Genomic DNA, 17,132 nt, shown 5'->3' with positions numbered 1-17,132 from the left:
TTTATATTTTCTCTCTCCTTGTCTGTCTTAGATACAATATGTGTTAGTTATTTCCTCAGTTAACTAATGATTCCTTTAGCTGTAACTAAGATGCTTGAACTAGTCATTGAGTTATATATTTCAATAATGATATTTTATAGTTCCTTAAAGTTTTTATCTGCTTATCTTTTTTTTTTTTAAAGATTTTATTTACTTATTTGACAGAGAGAGAGAGAGAGAGAGCACAAGCAAGGAGAGCTGCAGAGGGATAGGTAATGATGGCCTGAGCTGAAGGCAGATACCTAACCAACTGAGCCACCCAGGTGCCCCTGCCTGATCTTCTTACATATTTCTTATCACATATCACTTTAATTCACAATTACTTTTTAAAGCATTTCATAATATTCCATTCCTTCTAATTCTAGTATCTGAAGTCCTTGAATATAAAAATCAGTTTCTCAATCAAAATGGCTTATTTCCTCATGTATTTGGTTAATTAATCCAGGAGTATTAATTAGGAAGTCTTTCCTAATTAATTTTTTTTTTAGACTAACCATCAGAATTTGCTGACCCGGAACTATTTTCATACATTAAATATTCCTGGTTTTATGCAGTAGTCTTAGTTCAGCTTCTTGACTTTATTTACCTGGAATCCGTAATTTGTCTCAGAATCACAGCCTTTTTCTGTTTCCCAACTACTTTGGGTTTAACTCACTTTCATTTGTAATGATTATCTTGCCTTCTAATGAGCAATAAATGAACCAAATATTATGTGTTTTACTTTTCCAAAACTTATTTTAGTGGAAGGATCATTGAGCATATCCAGTCAACCTTACTGCCAGAGGCAGAAATAATCTACTTCTTTCTTGGTCAGTGCTGGCAATTTGCATTTTTCATATAAATTATTCACTTAATCTGTTTTGTAATGTATTGATATAAAGTTGTTTATATTATCCTACTATTCTTTAAATCTCTCCTGTGTTTATTTCTTGAGCTCATCTTCATTCCTAATAATTGTATGTCTCTAATTTTTCTTAATCAATTTCACCAAAGCTATATATATGTGTGTGCGCGCGCGTGTGTGTGTGTGTGTGTGTGTATACACATTTTTTTTAAGAAACCAACTTTTGACTAAGTTTAAGTAGACCCTCTCTACTATATCAGTTTTATACTCCAGAGGTCAACAAACTTTTTTCCACAGAGGGCCAGAAACTTTAAAACTGAAAAATACAGTAATCAGAATAAAACACTTAACTGATGGACTCAATAATAAGATGGAAGAGACAGAGGAATAGGATGGAATAAACAGAGGAAAGAATCAATAAACTTGAAGATAAAATAATAGAAATTAACATCCGAATAACTGAAAGAAAATTTTTAAAAAGAGAAACAGAACCTTAGGGACTTAAAAGAGTATAACAAATTATCTAACATTTGTGTCTTCAGAGTCCCAGAGGAATGAACAAAGGCAAGGCAGAAAAGAACTTGAAGAAATAATGGCTGAAAACTTCTTGTATTTGGCAAAAAATATAAGTAAATGGATTTAAGAAGCTGACCAAAACTTAAATAAGTTAAACTCCAAAAATCTGCACCAAGACATATCATAGTCCAACTTCTGAAAACCTAAGGAAGGAAAGAGAGAGGGAGGAGTAAGGGAGGAAGGACAAGAAATAGAGAAATGACACCTTACTTATAATGGAAAAAGAATATAAAAAAATGAGGTTCTCATCATTTATCAGAGTTCAGAAGAAACTTTTGGAAAAAAAAAATTTCAAAATTTCACCAGTTTGCTGGTGTTAAAAGGAAAGTAGAATCTTATTTTTAGTAAAAACATCCTTCAAAATGAAGGGAAAAATCAAGAGAATTTCAGGTGAAGGAAAACTAAGAGACTTTATTGCCAAGAGACATACAATAAGAACAATAAAAGCCTAACAAAATTTCCCTAAACAGAGAGGAAATGATACACAAAGGAATTTTAGAAGACCAAGAAGGATGAATGAACATAGGATAAGTACAGTAGGCTTTCCTTCTCCTCTTGAGTTTTCAAAATTATGTTAGATGGCTGAAGCAAAAATTACAACATGGATGTGGTTCTAAATATATGCAGAAGTATTATTAAAGACAATTATAAATAGGGAAGAGTAAAGAGACACGAAGGGAAGTAAGATTTCTACATTTGACCTGAACTGGTAAACGGATGACACCATACATGTTGTGAGCTTTATATTTATAATGCAATACTTAAGCAAACAATAAAATGGTTTGTAAAAAAAAAACGCTAAAAACATCATCAAAAAATTAAAAATGGAATTCTAAAATATATTCAACTTATCCCCAGGAAATCAAGGGAAAAAATAATGAAAATGGCAAAATGGAAAACATTAAAACAACGTAGAGTATTAATGAAGCAAAGAGCTGTTTTTTTGAAAAGATCAATAAAACTGACAAACTTCTAGAAAGATTTTCAAAGAATAAAAGCGATATGACACAATTTAACAATATCTGGAGTAAAATAGGGGATATCACTACAGACATCAAAAGTATAACAAAGGAATACTACAACTCTACATACATAAACTTAACAAACTGAGATGAAATAGACTAATTCTTTGAAAAACACAAACTATCACAACTCAATATGAAATAGGTAACTTAAAACAGCCCCATAAACTATTACAGAAATTTAATTTATAATTAAAACTCCCTCACCAAAATTCCAATGCCTAGATGCTTTTGTTGGACAATTCTATCAAGTGTAAAGAGAATTAACATCTATTCTAAACAATCTCTTAGATAATAGAAGAAGAAGGGATACTTCCCAATTCATTTTGAAGCTATTACCCTGACCGTAAAACCAGACAAAACACTACAAAAAAAGAAAGCTATGATCATTATCCCTCATAAATACAAATGCAAAAATCCTTAACAAAACATTAGTCAATATAATTTGGTAACATATAAAGAACATTATACACTGTGACCAAGTAGGGTTTATTTCAGGGGTGCAAGGCTGGTTCAATATTCAAAATTCAATCAATGTACCTACCATATTAACAGGCTAAAGGAAAAAAAAATCATATGATCATATCAATTGATGCAGAAAAAAACATTTGATAAAATTTAACACTAATTCATGAAAATAAAAACTCTCAGAAAAATAGGAATAAAGGGAATTTCCTTAACTTGATGAAGAGCATCTACAAGAAACCTACCACTAACCTTATACTTAATGCTGAAACACCAAATCCTTTCCTGAGATTGGGAATAGGGCAAGGATATCTCTTCCCCACTCTTATTCAGATATAGTGTTGAAAGTTCTCAGCACTGAATTAAGAAATAAAAGGCATACAGATCAGAAAGAAAGAAAAACTATTGCTATTTGCAGATGATATCATCATGTAAGATATCCCAAGGACTCTACACAAACCTCCTAGAACTAGTAAGTGAGTTAAGCACAGTCTCAGCATACAAGATAAACATACAAAAACAATGCTATATATACTTGTAATAAAACCATGAATATGTTAGTGAAAAACACAGTATCATGTACAATCTCTTAAAAAACAAATGAAATGCTTAGGTGTAAACCTAATAAAAGCATATATAGAACTTAATATGCTGGAAACTACACAATACTGACTAAAGATATCAAAGAAGATCTAAACAAATTAAGAGATATCTTGTGATCATGGATTCAAAGACTCAACATGGTAAAATGGCAAATTTCCTCAAATTGGTATAGAGGTTTAACATAATTCTTATCAAAATCTCAGTAAGATATTTGTGTAAATATGGATAAGATTATTCTAAAATTTATATGGAAAGACAATGGACTAAAGTGCCTGAATTTGAAAAAGAGTAAGGTAGAAGCAAGCAGTTTATATGATTTCAAGTCTTATTAAATAGAAAAATCAGAGACACCTGGGTGGTTCAGTTGGTTAAGCATCTGCCTTCGGCTCTGGTCATGATCCCAGTGTCCTGGGACCAAACCCCACATCAGGTTCCCTGCTTGCCTGAGAGTCTGCTTCTCCCTCTCCCACTGCCCCTCCCCCTGCTTGTGCTTGCCCAGGCACCCCCCCCAATAAATAAAATATTTTTTAAAAAATGGAAAAATCAATACTGTCTGGTATTGGTGGAGGTATAGACACATAGATCAATGGTATATAACAGATGACCCAGCTACAGACCCACAGAAATATGTCCAACTGATTCTTGTCCAGCTTGTTTTCAACAGAGGAGCAAAAACCATTCAATAGAGGAAAGATAGCCTTTACAACAAACACGATATTGGAACTGAACATCATAAGGCAAAAAACCAAAAAACAAAAAACAAAAAAAACCCAACCTAGATGTAAGTCTCACATTTCATACAAAATTAACTCTAAATGGATCATGGACTTAAAAGTAAAATGTAAGACCAAAGAACTTTTAGAAAAGAACACAAGATAAAAGTCAAAATCTTTGTGATATAGGGCTAAGCAAAGAGTCTGTGATAGCAAAAGCATGATCCATAAAAAGGCAAAATTGGTAAAATGGACTTCATCCATCAAAATGAAAAACTTTTGCTCTGTGAAAGACCCCGTTAGGAGGAAGACAAGCTAGAGAGTGGGAGGAAATACTTGCAAATTATTTTAGATATTGGACAAAGGACTAGTCTCTAGAATACATATTTTAAAAAAATATACTCAAAACTCAACAATGAAAAAATAACCCAATTAGAAGAAGAGGAAAAGACATGAAGAAACACATCACTGAAGAAGAAATGTAGGTGCCAAATAAGCACATGGAAAAGTATTCAACATCATTAGCCATTGGTGAAGTATAGAATAAAACCTATTACAATAATTAAAATAAAACTTTGTGACATCACCAAATGCCGATAAGGAAGTGAAGAAACTGGACCATTCAAACATTGCTGGTGGGAATGTAAACTGGAAGGGCCACTCTAGAAAAGTTTGGCAATTTCTTAAAAACTAAATTTTCAGGGGCACCTGGGTGGCTCAGTGGGTTAAGGCCTCTGCCTTCGGCTTGGGTCGTGATCCCAGGGTTCTGGGATCGAGCCCCATATCGGGCTCTCTGCTCAGCGGGGAGCCTGCTTCTCCCTCTCTCTCTCTGCCTGCCTCTATTCCTACTTGTGATCTCTGCCTGTCAAAATAATTAAATACAAATCTTTAAAACAAAACAAAACCCTAAATATTCAACTGTCTTATGACTCAGCAATTTCAGGGCTGGGCATTTATCCCAGAGAAATGAAGTCTCTGTTCACACAAACACCTGTACACAAATGAAAACAGCTTTATTCATAATAGCCCAAAGTGATCCGATATCCTTCAGCAGGCAAAGGGTTAAACTGTGATCCATCCATACTGCAGAAAGCCACTCAGCACTGAAAAACGCAGGAACAAGCAGATGCACTTGCAGCAAGTGGTATGAACCTCTGGAGAACTACGCTGAATGCAAAGAGCTTATCCCAAGAGTTTATATACTGTATGATCCCGATTATATAATGTTACTGAAATAACAATTATAAAAATGGAGAACACATGATGGTTGGAAGGAGGGGGTGGGTGTGAAGCAAAGTTGGTATGGCCATAAAAGGGCTTCAGGAGGGGTCTTCGTGTTTGAATGTTGTATATGGAAATGTTCTGTGTATTGACTGTCCAGGGCATTATCCTGGTGGTGATATTGTAGTAGTTTTGCAGCATGTTACCATTGGGATAAACTGGATGAAGGGTATATGAGAGGGATCTCTGGATTGGTTTTTACAATTGCATGTGAATTTACTGTTACCTCAAAATGAAAGTTTAAAATTTTAGCTTTTGGGGCTCAGTTGGTTAAGCATCTGCCTTTGGCTCAGGTTATGATCCCAGGATACTGGGACTGAGCCCCACATGGAGCTCCCTTCTCAGCTGGGAGCCTGCTTCTCCCTCTCCCCTCTGCCCCCACTTCCTTCTCGTGCCCGCGTGAGTGCTCTCTCTCAAATAGATAAAATCTTAAAAAAATAAATTTTTAGCATTAAGCATGTTTTAGTTTATAAACGGGCTCTTTATTTTAAACGTCCATGCCATTCCAAAGGTAAGTATTGGTTTGTTGCCTCCATTTCAGGCTTGAGAAGTTTAATGTAACACAGACAACTTCTAAATTACTAAGAAAAATGTTTGAGGGTAGATCAGGAAAAGACAGAACTAATTTAAATGATATGTGATGGTTACCTTACTGAATTGTGGTAAATGCCCCACCATAAAGTAATAATTAAATGTTAAAATTATGGTAACCTTTAGGAAGATTAAAACATTAAGTCTGGCACTGGAAATAGGTCAGATGTGGTCAGGTATACTGCAAATGCCTTTAAATGAATTTAAAATGACCATAGCACCTGGGTTTGGAAGGATGAAGTAAATATTCTCCACTAAGTTATGATTTTTTTTTTCTATAATCATTATTGACATTAGAATCCGCTTTGACCTGGAAGCTTTATATGATCAGGTCTTTAGCTATGCAAGTTACTAAAAGCTTGTACCCTTGTACTCCTGGGTTAAAATCTCTTGTTTCTAGAGATGTAAACTTGGCTGTCTTTATCTGGTCTGACTTCAGTATTTCAGATCTGCCGTTGAACAGTTGGTATGAACCTTTCAGAAGGCATTACAAACTGAAATTAGTGTCGGGAAATCTTCACTGAGGCCGACTAACTGCATTTCTAAGTTTTCCATCAAGGCTAATAGGTTTTGGAGTCAGCAACTACTGTCTAGCGGTACTTACAGTAAACACTTAAAAATCTGTACTTTGGGTTTGCCAAAGTGGGCATTAGCGTCCTTTCAAGTTTATTTAAAGACTCAGTTCAGTTCTAGCTGACTCCCTCTCAAACAAGCAGGGGTGTTATGCATAGAATGACTGCACAGGAAATCTGGTTTTGCCTTCCACCACTTACGTTTTAAGCAGAAATGCCATCACTACACAAAACCTACAGGAATCCCACTCTGAGTAATTAAGTGACCAACCTCTTAAAAACCTGCCAGAAGCAACAGTGTCTATAAAAATCGATTTAGTGTGTCAGTTATTGAGTTCCATCTCTGCGTTTAAATTAGGATTATTTGAAGAAAAATAAGTCATCCCATCATTTTCACGGTAACCAAATAATTACCGAAACAAAGGACTAAAACGGACATTTTAACGCAGTGTCTCAATGATGAGAAAATGGGTTAACGTGAGGTGTCATGCATTCTGTCAGAGATGTGGTACAGTGTAGTCCTTTCAGGCTCCTGCTGGTGAAAGCTTTGTGAAGCGTTTCCTTACTTGAGACATCGAGCTGTTCAAATCCTAGGGTGGACGGAAGAGGTCTGGGCTCCACAGGGAAGCGCTTCATTTTCTTAAGTGAATCATGAAAATACACAGCTTTTTTCCCCTCCAGGAAAGCAGGATGCCTGATGATGTTCTTTACCACTAATGAGAAACTGTCATCCTATCTACATGAACCAAAAATGCCATTTAACTCATGACTTGCCCAAACTCTATCCCCTTCCGAAATTTATTTTTATTCCAGCAACCTGGTCACCATGTGTAAACAGTAGTCCATTCTGAGTTTAAAAACATAAATGCTGAATATGTTCCCTTTGTAAATTGTTCTTTCCCATTAAGGCAGACAAGGACGTCTTTCTTTAGACATGTTTTATCTTTTATTGTGTTCTTTTTTCTACACACAGAAACGAAAATTACACCAACTAGAAACACTATTCTGCTCTTTCTTTGCTAAAGCTAAAGACTAATTTTGTGGAACAAAAGTCTTCAAAAATCATTTTTCATTATAAATTTGTTGAAAAACATTGATATTCAAAACATGGTTTTTCTGTGTATACAAAATGTTACTTTTTTTTTTTTTAAAGCAGTGACGACGGTGAAGGCGCCGATGGCAATCTCTCTGAGACGCAGCGTTGTCAGACGATGATGCCGATGATGCTGGACACGCAGAGGGCTCGGAGGCCTGACTCCGGCTACTGCCTTCACAGTTTGCTGGCCTAGATCAAGTTCTGTCTGTGTCCACATGTCTGTTTTTCTAGAACCGATCCCATGCCCACTAACAAACAAGCTTCATTGTTGAAATGGCACCTGTTATTTTTTATCATCAGTAGTTGTGCAAAACCCAAACATTTCCGTATTTAATGATCAGGACAGGAGTCTGACACTTCATGCCACACTGTCATTCAATTTCTACACAGAGCCTGGCTGATCTCAGCCTGCGCTGTTGGAGAAGGTCTTTGGAGCACATTGAAATAAACAAGATGTGTCGCGTGATGGGAAAACTTCTTTAGTTTGAGACTCGGTTGGGCTGATTCAAATACGCTGTCATAAAAACAACTTCAATTTTATTTTTCATAGTGTGAGCTTCACCTTTCAAAGTGATTCAAAAACTGACCTAAAGGAGAACTTCGAGAGCCTGAAAATCTTGGCTATTGTGGCTATGCTTTATACTTTTATTTTTTTCAAATCAAGACTACTCTTTGTGTTCCAAATATTTTGGGATAAAAATTGCCCTCAAAAATCAATGTTTCTTGTAAGAATGCATGCCACTAAAGTTCTTGTTTTTAATTACTGATTTTTGTCCCAGGTAAAATAATTTACAAAATATTACACTTTAAATGAAGATGCCCAAATCATGCAAAAAAAAAAAAAATTAAGTGCTTTGCTATTATTGGGAACTCATCATGAAGTGGATAGAGTAAGTGCGTTTGCCTGTATGAGAATAAACATTTTAGCAAGTACAACTGTGCAAAAAACCCCTGAACTGATTTGTGGGCACCACTGGGAGTTTTCTGTAGCCATAACATACTGGTTTACCACATGCTTCTCTACGCTCTTACAGAGAAAGAACATGCTCAATCAGGCCTGATGGGCTTGCACTGACCTCAGCACCGGTAGCATTTGTACAAATTCCTCTTCCGGCCTGGCCCGTCCTGTTCACTAAAGCAGACTAATTTGGTAAACACCAAGCCTCAAAGTTTCCAATCACTAACTCCCAAGAAAATTTTCTACAGTCTCTTGTGGAAAAGAAAAAAAAATGGCATTTTGCTGACACGCAAGGCAGCTTCTGCTAGCAGCAGAACTTTTTAAGATTGCCAAAATAAAACACTGAATAAACCAGTACTCCAGAAAGACAGAAGGGCTGCTGTGTGATTGCGTCAAGTGTTGGTCCCACAGAAGCAGGGTCCTCATGAAACAGAAATATCCAAACACTTTTAAAATCATCTTTATTTTGGTTGCAAAGATACAATTTACTCATGTAATATTTTATTTGTTCCCATTTGAAGCCTCATAGCTTTGCCATGTAAAACACTGACTTCACTATCAAACTGCTATGTAAGAATGTTATAAAATACAAACTGTAAACTAAGATAATCCTCTTTACAGTATTCAGATTAGTGCATTAAAACAACATTGATTTAAAAAAGCAAGTGAGTTAATTGGCAAAGATCCAAGTTGTTTTCTAATGAAGGAAGGTACAAAATGGTATGCAAGGTAAACATTAAATTTTAAGTGTTAGTGCTCAAAAACAATAATTCTGGGAAACTTCCTTCCCCAAAGTAATTCTGATCCAAGGATACACATGTAGCCATTACTCTAAGGGACTTAAGGTAATTAATTTTCCACAGTAATAGCTGTGGAAGTACACAACAGAATAACAAGGTGGGGTCTTCAGATTCCTAATGCAATAGGTATGGATTTTTCATACTCTTCCTTCAAATTAAACATTTATAGTGACTACACATTTCCCAGCAAACATCAGACTTACACAGGGCCTATGTAAAAACAATCTATCGGTAGTATTTTACTAGGCAATCTACAGCAAATGCTTAATATATACACATCGGGAGTATGAGATACTCTAGGAAATTATTCACTGATTTCATTTAGAGTAAACAAGGGTCTTAAGAGAAAACCAACAAGAAAAGTTAAATAGGTAATTTGTGTTGCTATGAACCAGGGAAAACAAACAAACAAACAAACTAAACACCATAAACAGGTATGATAATTTTTTTTTAAATTATTGAGAATACTTCCTCTGCCGGCCCAAATCGAAATTAAATTTGAGATTTTTAATTGAAGGAACCCAAATCTGGGTACACATCACTCTGTGAGAGACAGACGCCCATGAAACACATGCACACCTTTACATTTACTGATTCCAAGAACTAAGTCAACAGGGTAAATAAATTATAAGTGAAAGGCAACTACAACGTGGACAAAACCTCACAGTTATTAGATTGAAAAATGTGGAAGTAATGCCGGCAGTCATACTGAGAAAAACTTTCAGTGTTAGAAAATACCAGATTGAATCCAAAGGAAAATTTCCCCCCAAATGAAAATAATGAAGTCTGGGAGCCTCCTTTATGGAGTAACTTTAAAATAATAATACAAAAGCCCCATGATTACAGGAATCTTCCTACATAATTTAGAGAATGTAGTGCAATAGCGTGCTCCTTTATAATTTAGCCTTTGACTTTCCATATGATGAGACCAAGAATTACAACTCCGATGACAATGATGAAAATGATGATGCACAGGGTTTTTCTGGATTTGCGCTGCAGATGCAAAAACAAAACCATGTTTACAGGCATACTGGAGTGTCTGTAGCAACTGAAAATCACTTGCTCATTTCTAGAGTAAAATCAATAGTAATTAACTGCCCTCAAATTTTGGGCTGTGTTTTTTTTTTTTTGCTTCTCAAAAATCTCTTCAAATACAAGTGGCACTATTCTTTCAAAAAAAGTCTTCCTGAATTAATGATATAATTCAGGGGCCAATTATTCCCTTTTTGTTGGTCATATTCCTGGGTGTGGTCGGGCTTACAAAAGGAAACACAGAGAAATGAAAATTACCGACTTAAGCAACAGACTGAGGAGGACCTCTGTATAAAAACTAAGAACAGCTTAAAAGCTAACTTTTATCAAAGAGCAGCTCTTTAAAACGAGTTCTCTGAAAATATCAGCAAGTATAAATGTTTGGGCATTTCTCCTGAAGTAAATTTATTAGTTTCCAAAATTCCCATTCTTAAATGTTAGTGGAAACTGCATTTAGAATCTCAACATACAAATGAAAACCAAAGAGCTAAAAAAAATTGCGGTCATTTAAAATATAGAGGTTAAAAGTTTTGTTCCATTCTTCATTCTGGCCCAGCAGATTTCCATATTTCCTTAAGGGCTTGCATATCTCACAGCAACATGCAGGAATCCTTTCTCTCTCTCTCTCTTTTTTAAAGATTTTATTTATTTACTTGACAGAAAAAGAAGCAAAAGAGAGCATAAGCGGGGGTAGGGGCAAAGGGAGCCGGAGAAGCAGGCTCCTCACTAAGCAGCGAGCCCTAGGAGGGGGTGCGTCCCACATGATCTGATCTGGAGGCAGATGCTTAACCAACTGAGACACCCAGGCACCCCAGAATTCTTTTTCTTACAAGGTTGAAAAGTTTGTAAATTTTCTTTGTCAACACTTAGTACCATAAAATTTATGGCAAGATAGGTTTCCAACTCTGAAATTCTCCTGAAAACTATGATGACTTTCAGTATACCACATACTCAGCAATTTTTTCAACGGAATATTCCTTATTATGTGAAGTACAACTTTCCTAGAGTTTCAGTGTCATCTTGCCTACATATTTTCCCCAGACGCCACCTGAGTCCCATAGACACATGTATAATACACCTGTAAGAACAATCGCAGGCCTTCCCCTCCAGGGGATCTATAGACACATACCCAGGGCACCCTCTCTTGTGTGGGATGGTGAGGTCCCAGGGTATGGCAATGGTTAAGAGTACTGATCAGCTTCCCTTCCACTCATGGCTCACATGAACTATTTAGAAGCACCATATTTCGCAGAGGCATGAGTTTACTATCAAGGCTTCCAAGGAGAACTACAGGGAAGCTGCTTTTTTCTCCAGCAGTCATGTTGCATGGCTCTTCCCTCATCCCTTCAGGGTCCATGGGATTCAGTATTGGGCAGCTCCAGATCTGGAGGTGTGGCTTGGAAAGATGAGCTCCTTTCCCCCAGGGTGGCTGTAGGGTTTGCCCTTCCCCGAGGAAGGGGAAAAGTAAAACTTGGAGATGTATCTATATCTCTCCAAAATCCAAAGCAAAACAAACTCATGTAAACCTAGTTACTGATAAATCCCTTTAAACACTACATTTGAGTAACTGCTGGGATTTATAGATTATTTTGTGTGTGTGTGTGTGTGTGTGTATTCAATTACTCATGAATGATCCCTATGGTCTGTGACATCATCCTGAGTTGCACACCTGAATCACATGCACACAGAAAGTCAAGGTGAGTTAGCGTTATTACTTCACTGAGGACAGTTAGCTGTAACTCAGCAGTGTCTATACAACTTCACTCTTTTCCATGTATCACTAAGTACACAGTGATTTGCCTAGGGAAAAATGGCACTGAAATGAAAGGGGACTTCTGAGGTTAATGAGAAAAGTGAAAAAAAATTGAAAATTGAAAATATCTAAGATCATGATAATATCTTAGGTATTTTAGAAGGTGGCAACACGGTCTGAGAAAATAATTATGAACAACTATAAAAAGTGGAGTGTTAAGAGGTAAAGCAAATGCTGTGGTGGTATTTAGGGGTTCCCAAAGAGCCTGGCCTCATTCTTACTGTCTACATATCGTATGCATAGTTCACGGTCCTAGTATCTGTGTAGTACTGTGATATGCTTTCTGTCTGTCACATATATGGACTCCCTACATTAACCTGATCTACTGAAGAAATCAATTCATTCCTGGTGAAGGGTCTGCTGAATGCCTATGATACCGAGTGATCAAGGGCACTTGAAGGGAATATAAGTTCCATAGGACCTGATGAGAAAACTCTAGAGTACAGATCTTTGCCTTCTTACTGAAGAGTGCCACGGACAAAAAGAAAAGAAAAAGAAAGAAAAGGTGGAAGGAAACAGTGAGAGAAACAGAGGAAGAAAGTTATCAAAGATGTTTCTGGGTTGGAAGGTCACAATAGCATCAGAGACCGCCAACTGTCAGAAATGCCTGGAGGTGTCTGTCCACCGCTCCTCTCAGGTGTTTAGACATTGAACTTCCTATCCCTGGGGCGACAATTCTGGTCTGATCCTGAGAACAAACAGGAAACAGGCTAAACCCAGTTTTAAATGGACTGGCAGATTTCTGACCTGTCTTCCATGGGATTTTAAATTTTAACATCTCCTGCCACTTTATACCTGATCAATCAATCTCTCTCTCTCTCTCTCACACACACACACACACAGGTTGGAAAGCCTAAATTACAAGATAACTCACTGTGGTTAATATTACCTGATATTCTGCTGCCCTTGACAGCTGCTGGTTTGCCTGCTGAACGTGCACGTCCGCATTCTCCACATTGGCTTCTATGCTGTCTTTAAAATAAAACACACGCACACACACGCACAGCTGTTAGATGTGTGTTGATGCCCCAGTAAGAGAGCTGCCTAAGTCACAAGACTTCATGCAACATAAGACCAAACATGTTCACTATTCAAATGTTAACACTGGCAGTATATGGGCAAAGCTGAATTTCTTTTTAAACTGGCTCTGAGTCTTTCCTACGCCATTCCTCAAACGATCCAAACAACACACAGATATCTGGAAAGAAACTGGATCACTCTTATTATGACACAATTCCAGTTCTACCTGGTAACCCCCAAAAAGTACTATGCAGTCTGTGTGCTCATGATCAAGGCAGCACCAGACATCTAACAACTGCTCCTGAGAGTAAACGCCGTCTTGAAAACCATCATTCGCTCATGGTCATCATCAACCTACTTGCGGGCTGAAACCAAGCCCTCCCTGAGGGCTCAGGCAGCCTTCTTAAGTGGCGACAGTTGCCCTTCCCTCACTGCTCTGGCCGAAAGGGAGAACCAGTGGCACCCCGAAGCCTGAGACCACAGCCTCTCCCTTCTCGCCACCAACACTCAGCTTAAAGCTCACACTTGCAAATGCCTCCAAACCCCTGTAGCAAACATTTGTAGAACACATGGCCTTTCCTTTATTCTTTGACTATTTTAGCTCTGGATTCACTGATAGACCCTTCAATGCTTCTCTTATACACACTGGCAGTTTCTCAAGCCAGCTGCTGACCTGCTAACACCCTGCTTTCTCCGTGCCTTGACCACATTTTTTCAATGACTTTGCCTGTTTCCCCATCCCAGCCATCCACCTCCATGATCACGTCCCAAGCCTCACTACTGAAAACTGCAACTTCTCTATAAACTCAGTTTCAAACCTCACTCTCTGAGCATCACCTGCTGTCTAGCACACTCTTTCCAACACCCTGACTTTACAGACCCTACCACTGTTTCACTGCCCCTCACTACACTTCATGCCCTCACCTTCCTCCTGACCTAGCTTAGATCTCCTGGGACACCACAGAGCCATGCTTTCTTGCACTTACCATCGGCTCCCTTGCCACCTACTTCGGTCAGACTTACGTGACAACACCCCAACCTGCACCCTCCTTACAGCTGAGCAAGGGTACAAAAAAAAAACAAAAACACCAACCGACATTGATTTCTTTCACTTTGAATTTGTGACTGCCAAGCAAGCCTCCTTCATTTCAGTATATGTGCTGCCGAAGCGAGCACAAGCCTCCTTCATTTCAAATGGCACCTCACACTTAACATATCCTCAAGTCGTTGCTCTCCATCCTTCCAGACCCCTCCAGTTCCTGATTGCCCCATCTCAGAAAATGGCAACATCATCATTTCCCTGGGCTTGTCCCCAACCTTACGAGCTGTCCTTGAATTAATTTTCTCTCACACCCACATCCAGCCAGTCACCCAATCTTTTCGGTTCTACATTTTACAGCTGTCCAGAATTCTATTGCTTCTCACTGCTTCGCTGCTTCCATCCTGATCTGAGGCAACACGCTGCCCGCGCTGACTCCTGCCATCACCTTGGAAGAGGTCTCTCTGCTTCTGGTCTTATCCCTTTACAGTCTGCTCTCAAACTAACAGCCAAAGTGAGTCTATTAAACTCAAGTTGGATGATAACACTCCTCTGCTCAAATCCTCTTGTGGCTTCCCATCTGGTAATAGGAATGCAAGTCCGCACTGGGGCTCAGAGCCCCGCATGATGCCGAACTTTACGACGTCATCTCTGTCTCCCTCTTGCTCGTTTCACTCACCAAAAATATCAGACGTGCTTCCACCTGAAGGCCTTTGCACTTGCCGTTTGCTTTACCTGGAAAATTTTCTTTCATTTCCTCCCTTAATTCCAAGAAGTCTTCACTAAAATGTTACCTGTCAGTAAGGTTACTTGACCACCCTAGTAAAGCAGTAACATTCCCCCATCCCACACCTGCCTTACTTTCCTGAGAGCACTTATTGACATTTACTTATTTTTCTTTCCTTTTGTAAAAATTCTCTCTCTCTTCCAATGAGATTACAAGGTTCATGACGGCAGGGTCTTTTACCTCTTATTTAATTTCAGCTCAATTCCCAATGCCTAGATTTGTGCCCGGGTACAGCAGGCACTCAATAAACATGTACTGGATGAACAAATGAATTGGTTTTTGACATTTTACCCCATGATCTACTGTGGCTACAGAGAAGGGTAAGAATGGACAAGTAACAGCTATGGCAAAATATAGGTCCAAGTATTTCAACGAATATTTTCAAATGCAGAAAATATCTGAAATCTATCTTTAGACATGTCCACTGATATCTTCGTATTTCTAAAATAAAAATGATCCGGACACTCATCAGTGCTGACAGTTACACCTAAACTGAAGAGCTACTCCATTTAAAACTTACAGGGAGTCTTAGTCACTGATTTTGTTTTTAAAGAATTTGTAAAAGAATGCTTTGCATCTAAGTAATACCACTATATTACTGTACTGAAAGGACACCGGAATAAATGATCAGGCAAATGGCTACCTATCACCTCTGATCTAAAAGACAAGGTCGCATGTACAATTATAAAGAGCACAGGTTTCCCCGGAAGTGCCTGGTGTGACGAGAATCGGCAGGGGCTGAGACAGAAACCAGTGGTCCAGCAAACAGGCGGCAGTGAAACTGCACGCCGGCTCCACAGTCCTGGCAGCAGCAGGCTCTGGTGAGATCTGGGGTTTCACAAATAAATGAAGCCGGTTGATTTAATCAGTGGGAGTCAAAGATAAGATCTGTTTTAGATAATACCAAGGGTGATGCTTTGTCTGTTGGTAGAGCCTGTGCTTTTAATTCCAGGGGGTCCTGGAGAGACAGGGGTCACTCTTGCTTGAGACATTACAGCAGGTAAACTGCATGAAGCCTGCTCCCGCCCCAGCGGAGCTTACCTATTACATCTCCTTGTTCATGGATCATCATTCCCAAATCTTTAAATATTTCATTAATATCCATAATATCAGCCTGAGAGAAAGATACATATGTTACTATAATCAGAAATTCAGCCCCCAATCCACAAAAGGGGAATATTAACTCCCCCCAAAAAAAACCCAAACCACCACTTAGACACAAGTAAGAATGCATCTAGGCTTAATATATAAATTTTGGAACTATCAGGAAACGATGTGATTAGAAGCAATCTTAAGTAGGATGACCTTGAATAACTGGAACCAGTTCCCTAAAAGGAAGTTTGTAACATTAAAAATACCAAGCGAGACAGCATGGAAACCAGGAATCTGTAAAAGAGAATGGCCCTGGGTCACTGAGTTTTTGTTTATGTAATCTGATAGTTTTGTTATCACTAGCAATAGTATTTCCTCGTAAGAGTATTAAAATATCACTGTTATGATTTATTTCTAGTAAAAACTTACATATCAATTTGACATTATAAAAGTATAAAACATTAGGTATAAATTTAATGTCACATTAATTAATAAATTTGATTATGCAATGGAATAGCGATGAACAACTTTTAACTTATCTTTTCTTTAATATATGAAAAGTATTATTTTGCCTAATTACAGAGCCATGTTTAAATATTGTATTGGGGAGACAACTTACATATTCATCCTGTGTCTTAGTCTCCCCATCTATAAAATGGTAATGATGACGACACAGTTAACTACTTCATGGTTTTTATGAGAATGAAATGAGATAATGCAAAGAATTTGTCATATGGTGCTTGAAAACCCTCAACAAACTACAGGAACGGTAAGCTCTTATTAACCAGC

General features: G+C 37.9%; 1 protein-coding gene across 2 annotated transcripts in view; it reads right to left on the bottom strand.

Moving 5' to 3' along the window:
- Window positions 1-9,204: 9,204 nt before the first annotated feature.
- The window catches only part of STX7 (syntaxin 7), a 44,992-nt gene continuing 37,064 nt past the window's right edge, over window positions 9,205-17,132 (bottom strand). For both annotated transcript variants that reach the window (XM_080807271.1, XM_080807272.1), the window contains 3 exons: window positions 16,293-16,365; window positions 13,295-13,377; window positions 9,205-10,553 (listed from right to left, as the gene is read on the bottom strand). In XM_080807271.1, coding sequence (XP_080663397.1) covers window positions 10,461-10,553; window positions 13,295-13,377; window positions 16,293-16,365 — 249 coding nt within the window. In that variant the 3' untranslated portion in view covers window positions 9,205-10,460. The remainder of the gene's footprint in view (window positions 10,554-13,294; window positions 13,378-16,292; window positions 16,366-17,132) is intronic.

The sequence above is a fragment of the Martes martes genome (genome assembly GCF_963455335.1).
Source record: "Martes martes genome assembly, chromosome: 6".
Classification (NCBI taxonomy): domain Eukaryota; kingdom Metazoa; phylum Chordata; class Mammalia; order Carnivora; family Mustelidae; genus Martes; species Martes martes.
This window is presented reverse-complemented; position numbering and strand designations above follow the sequence as displayed.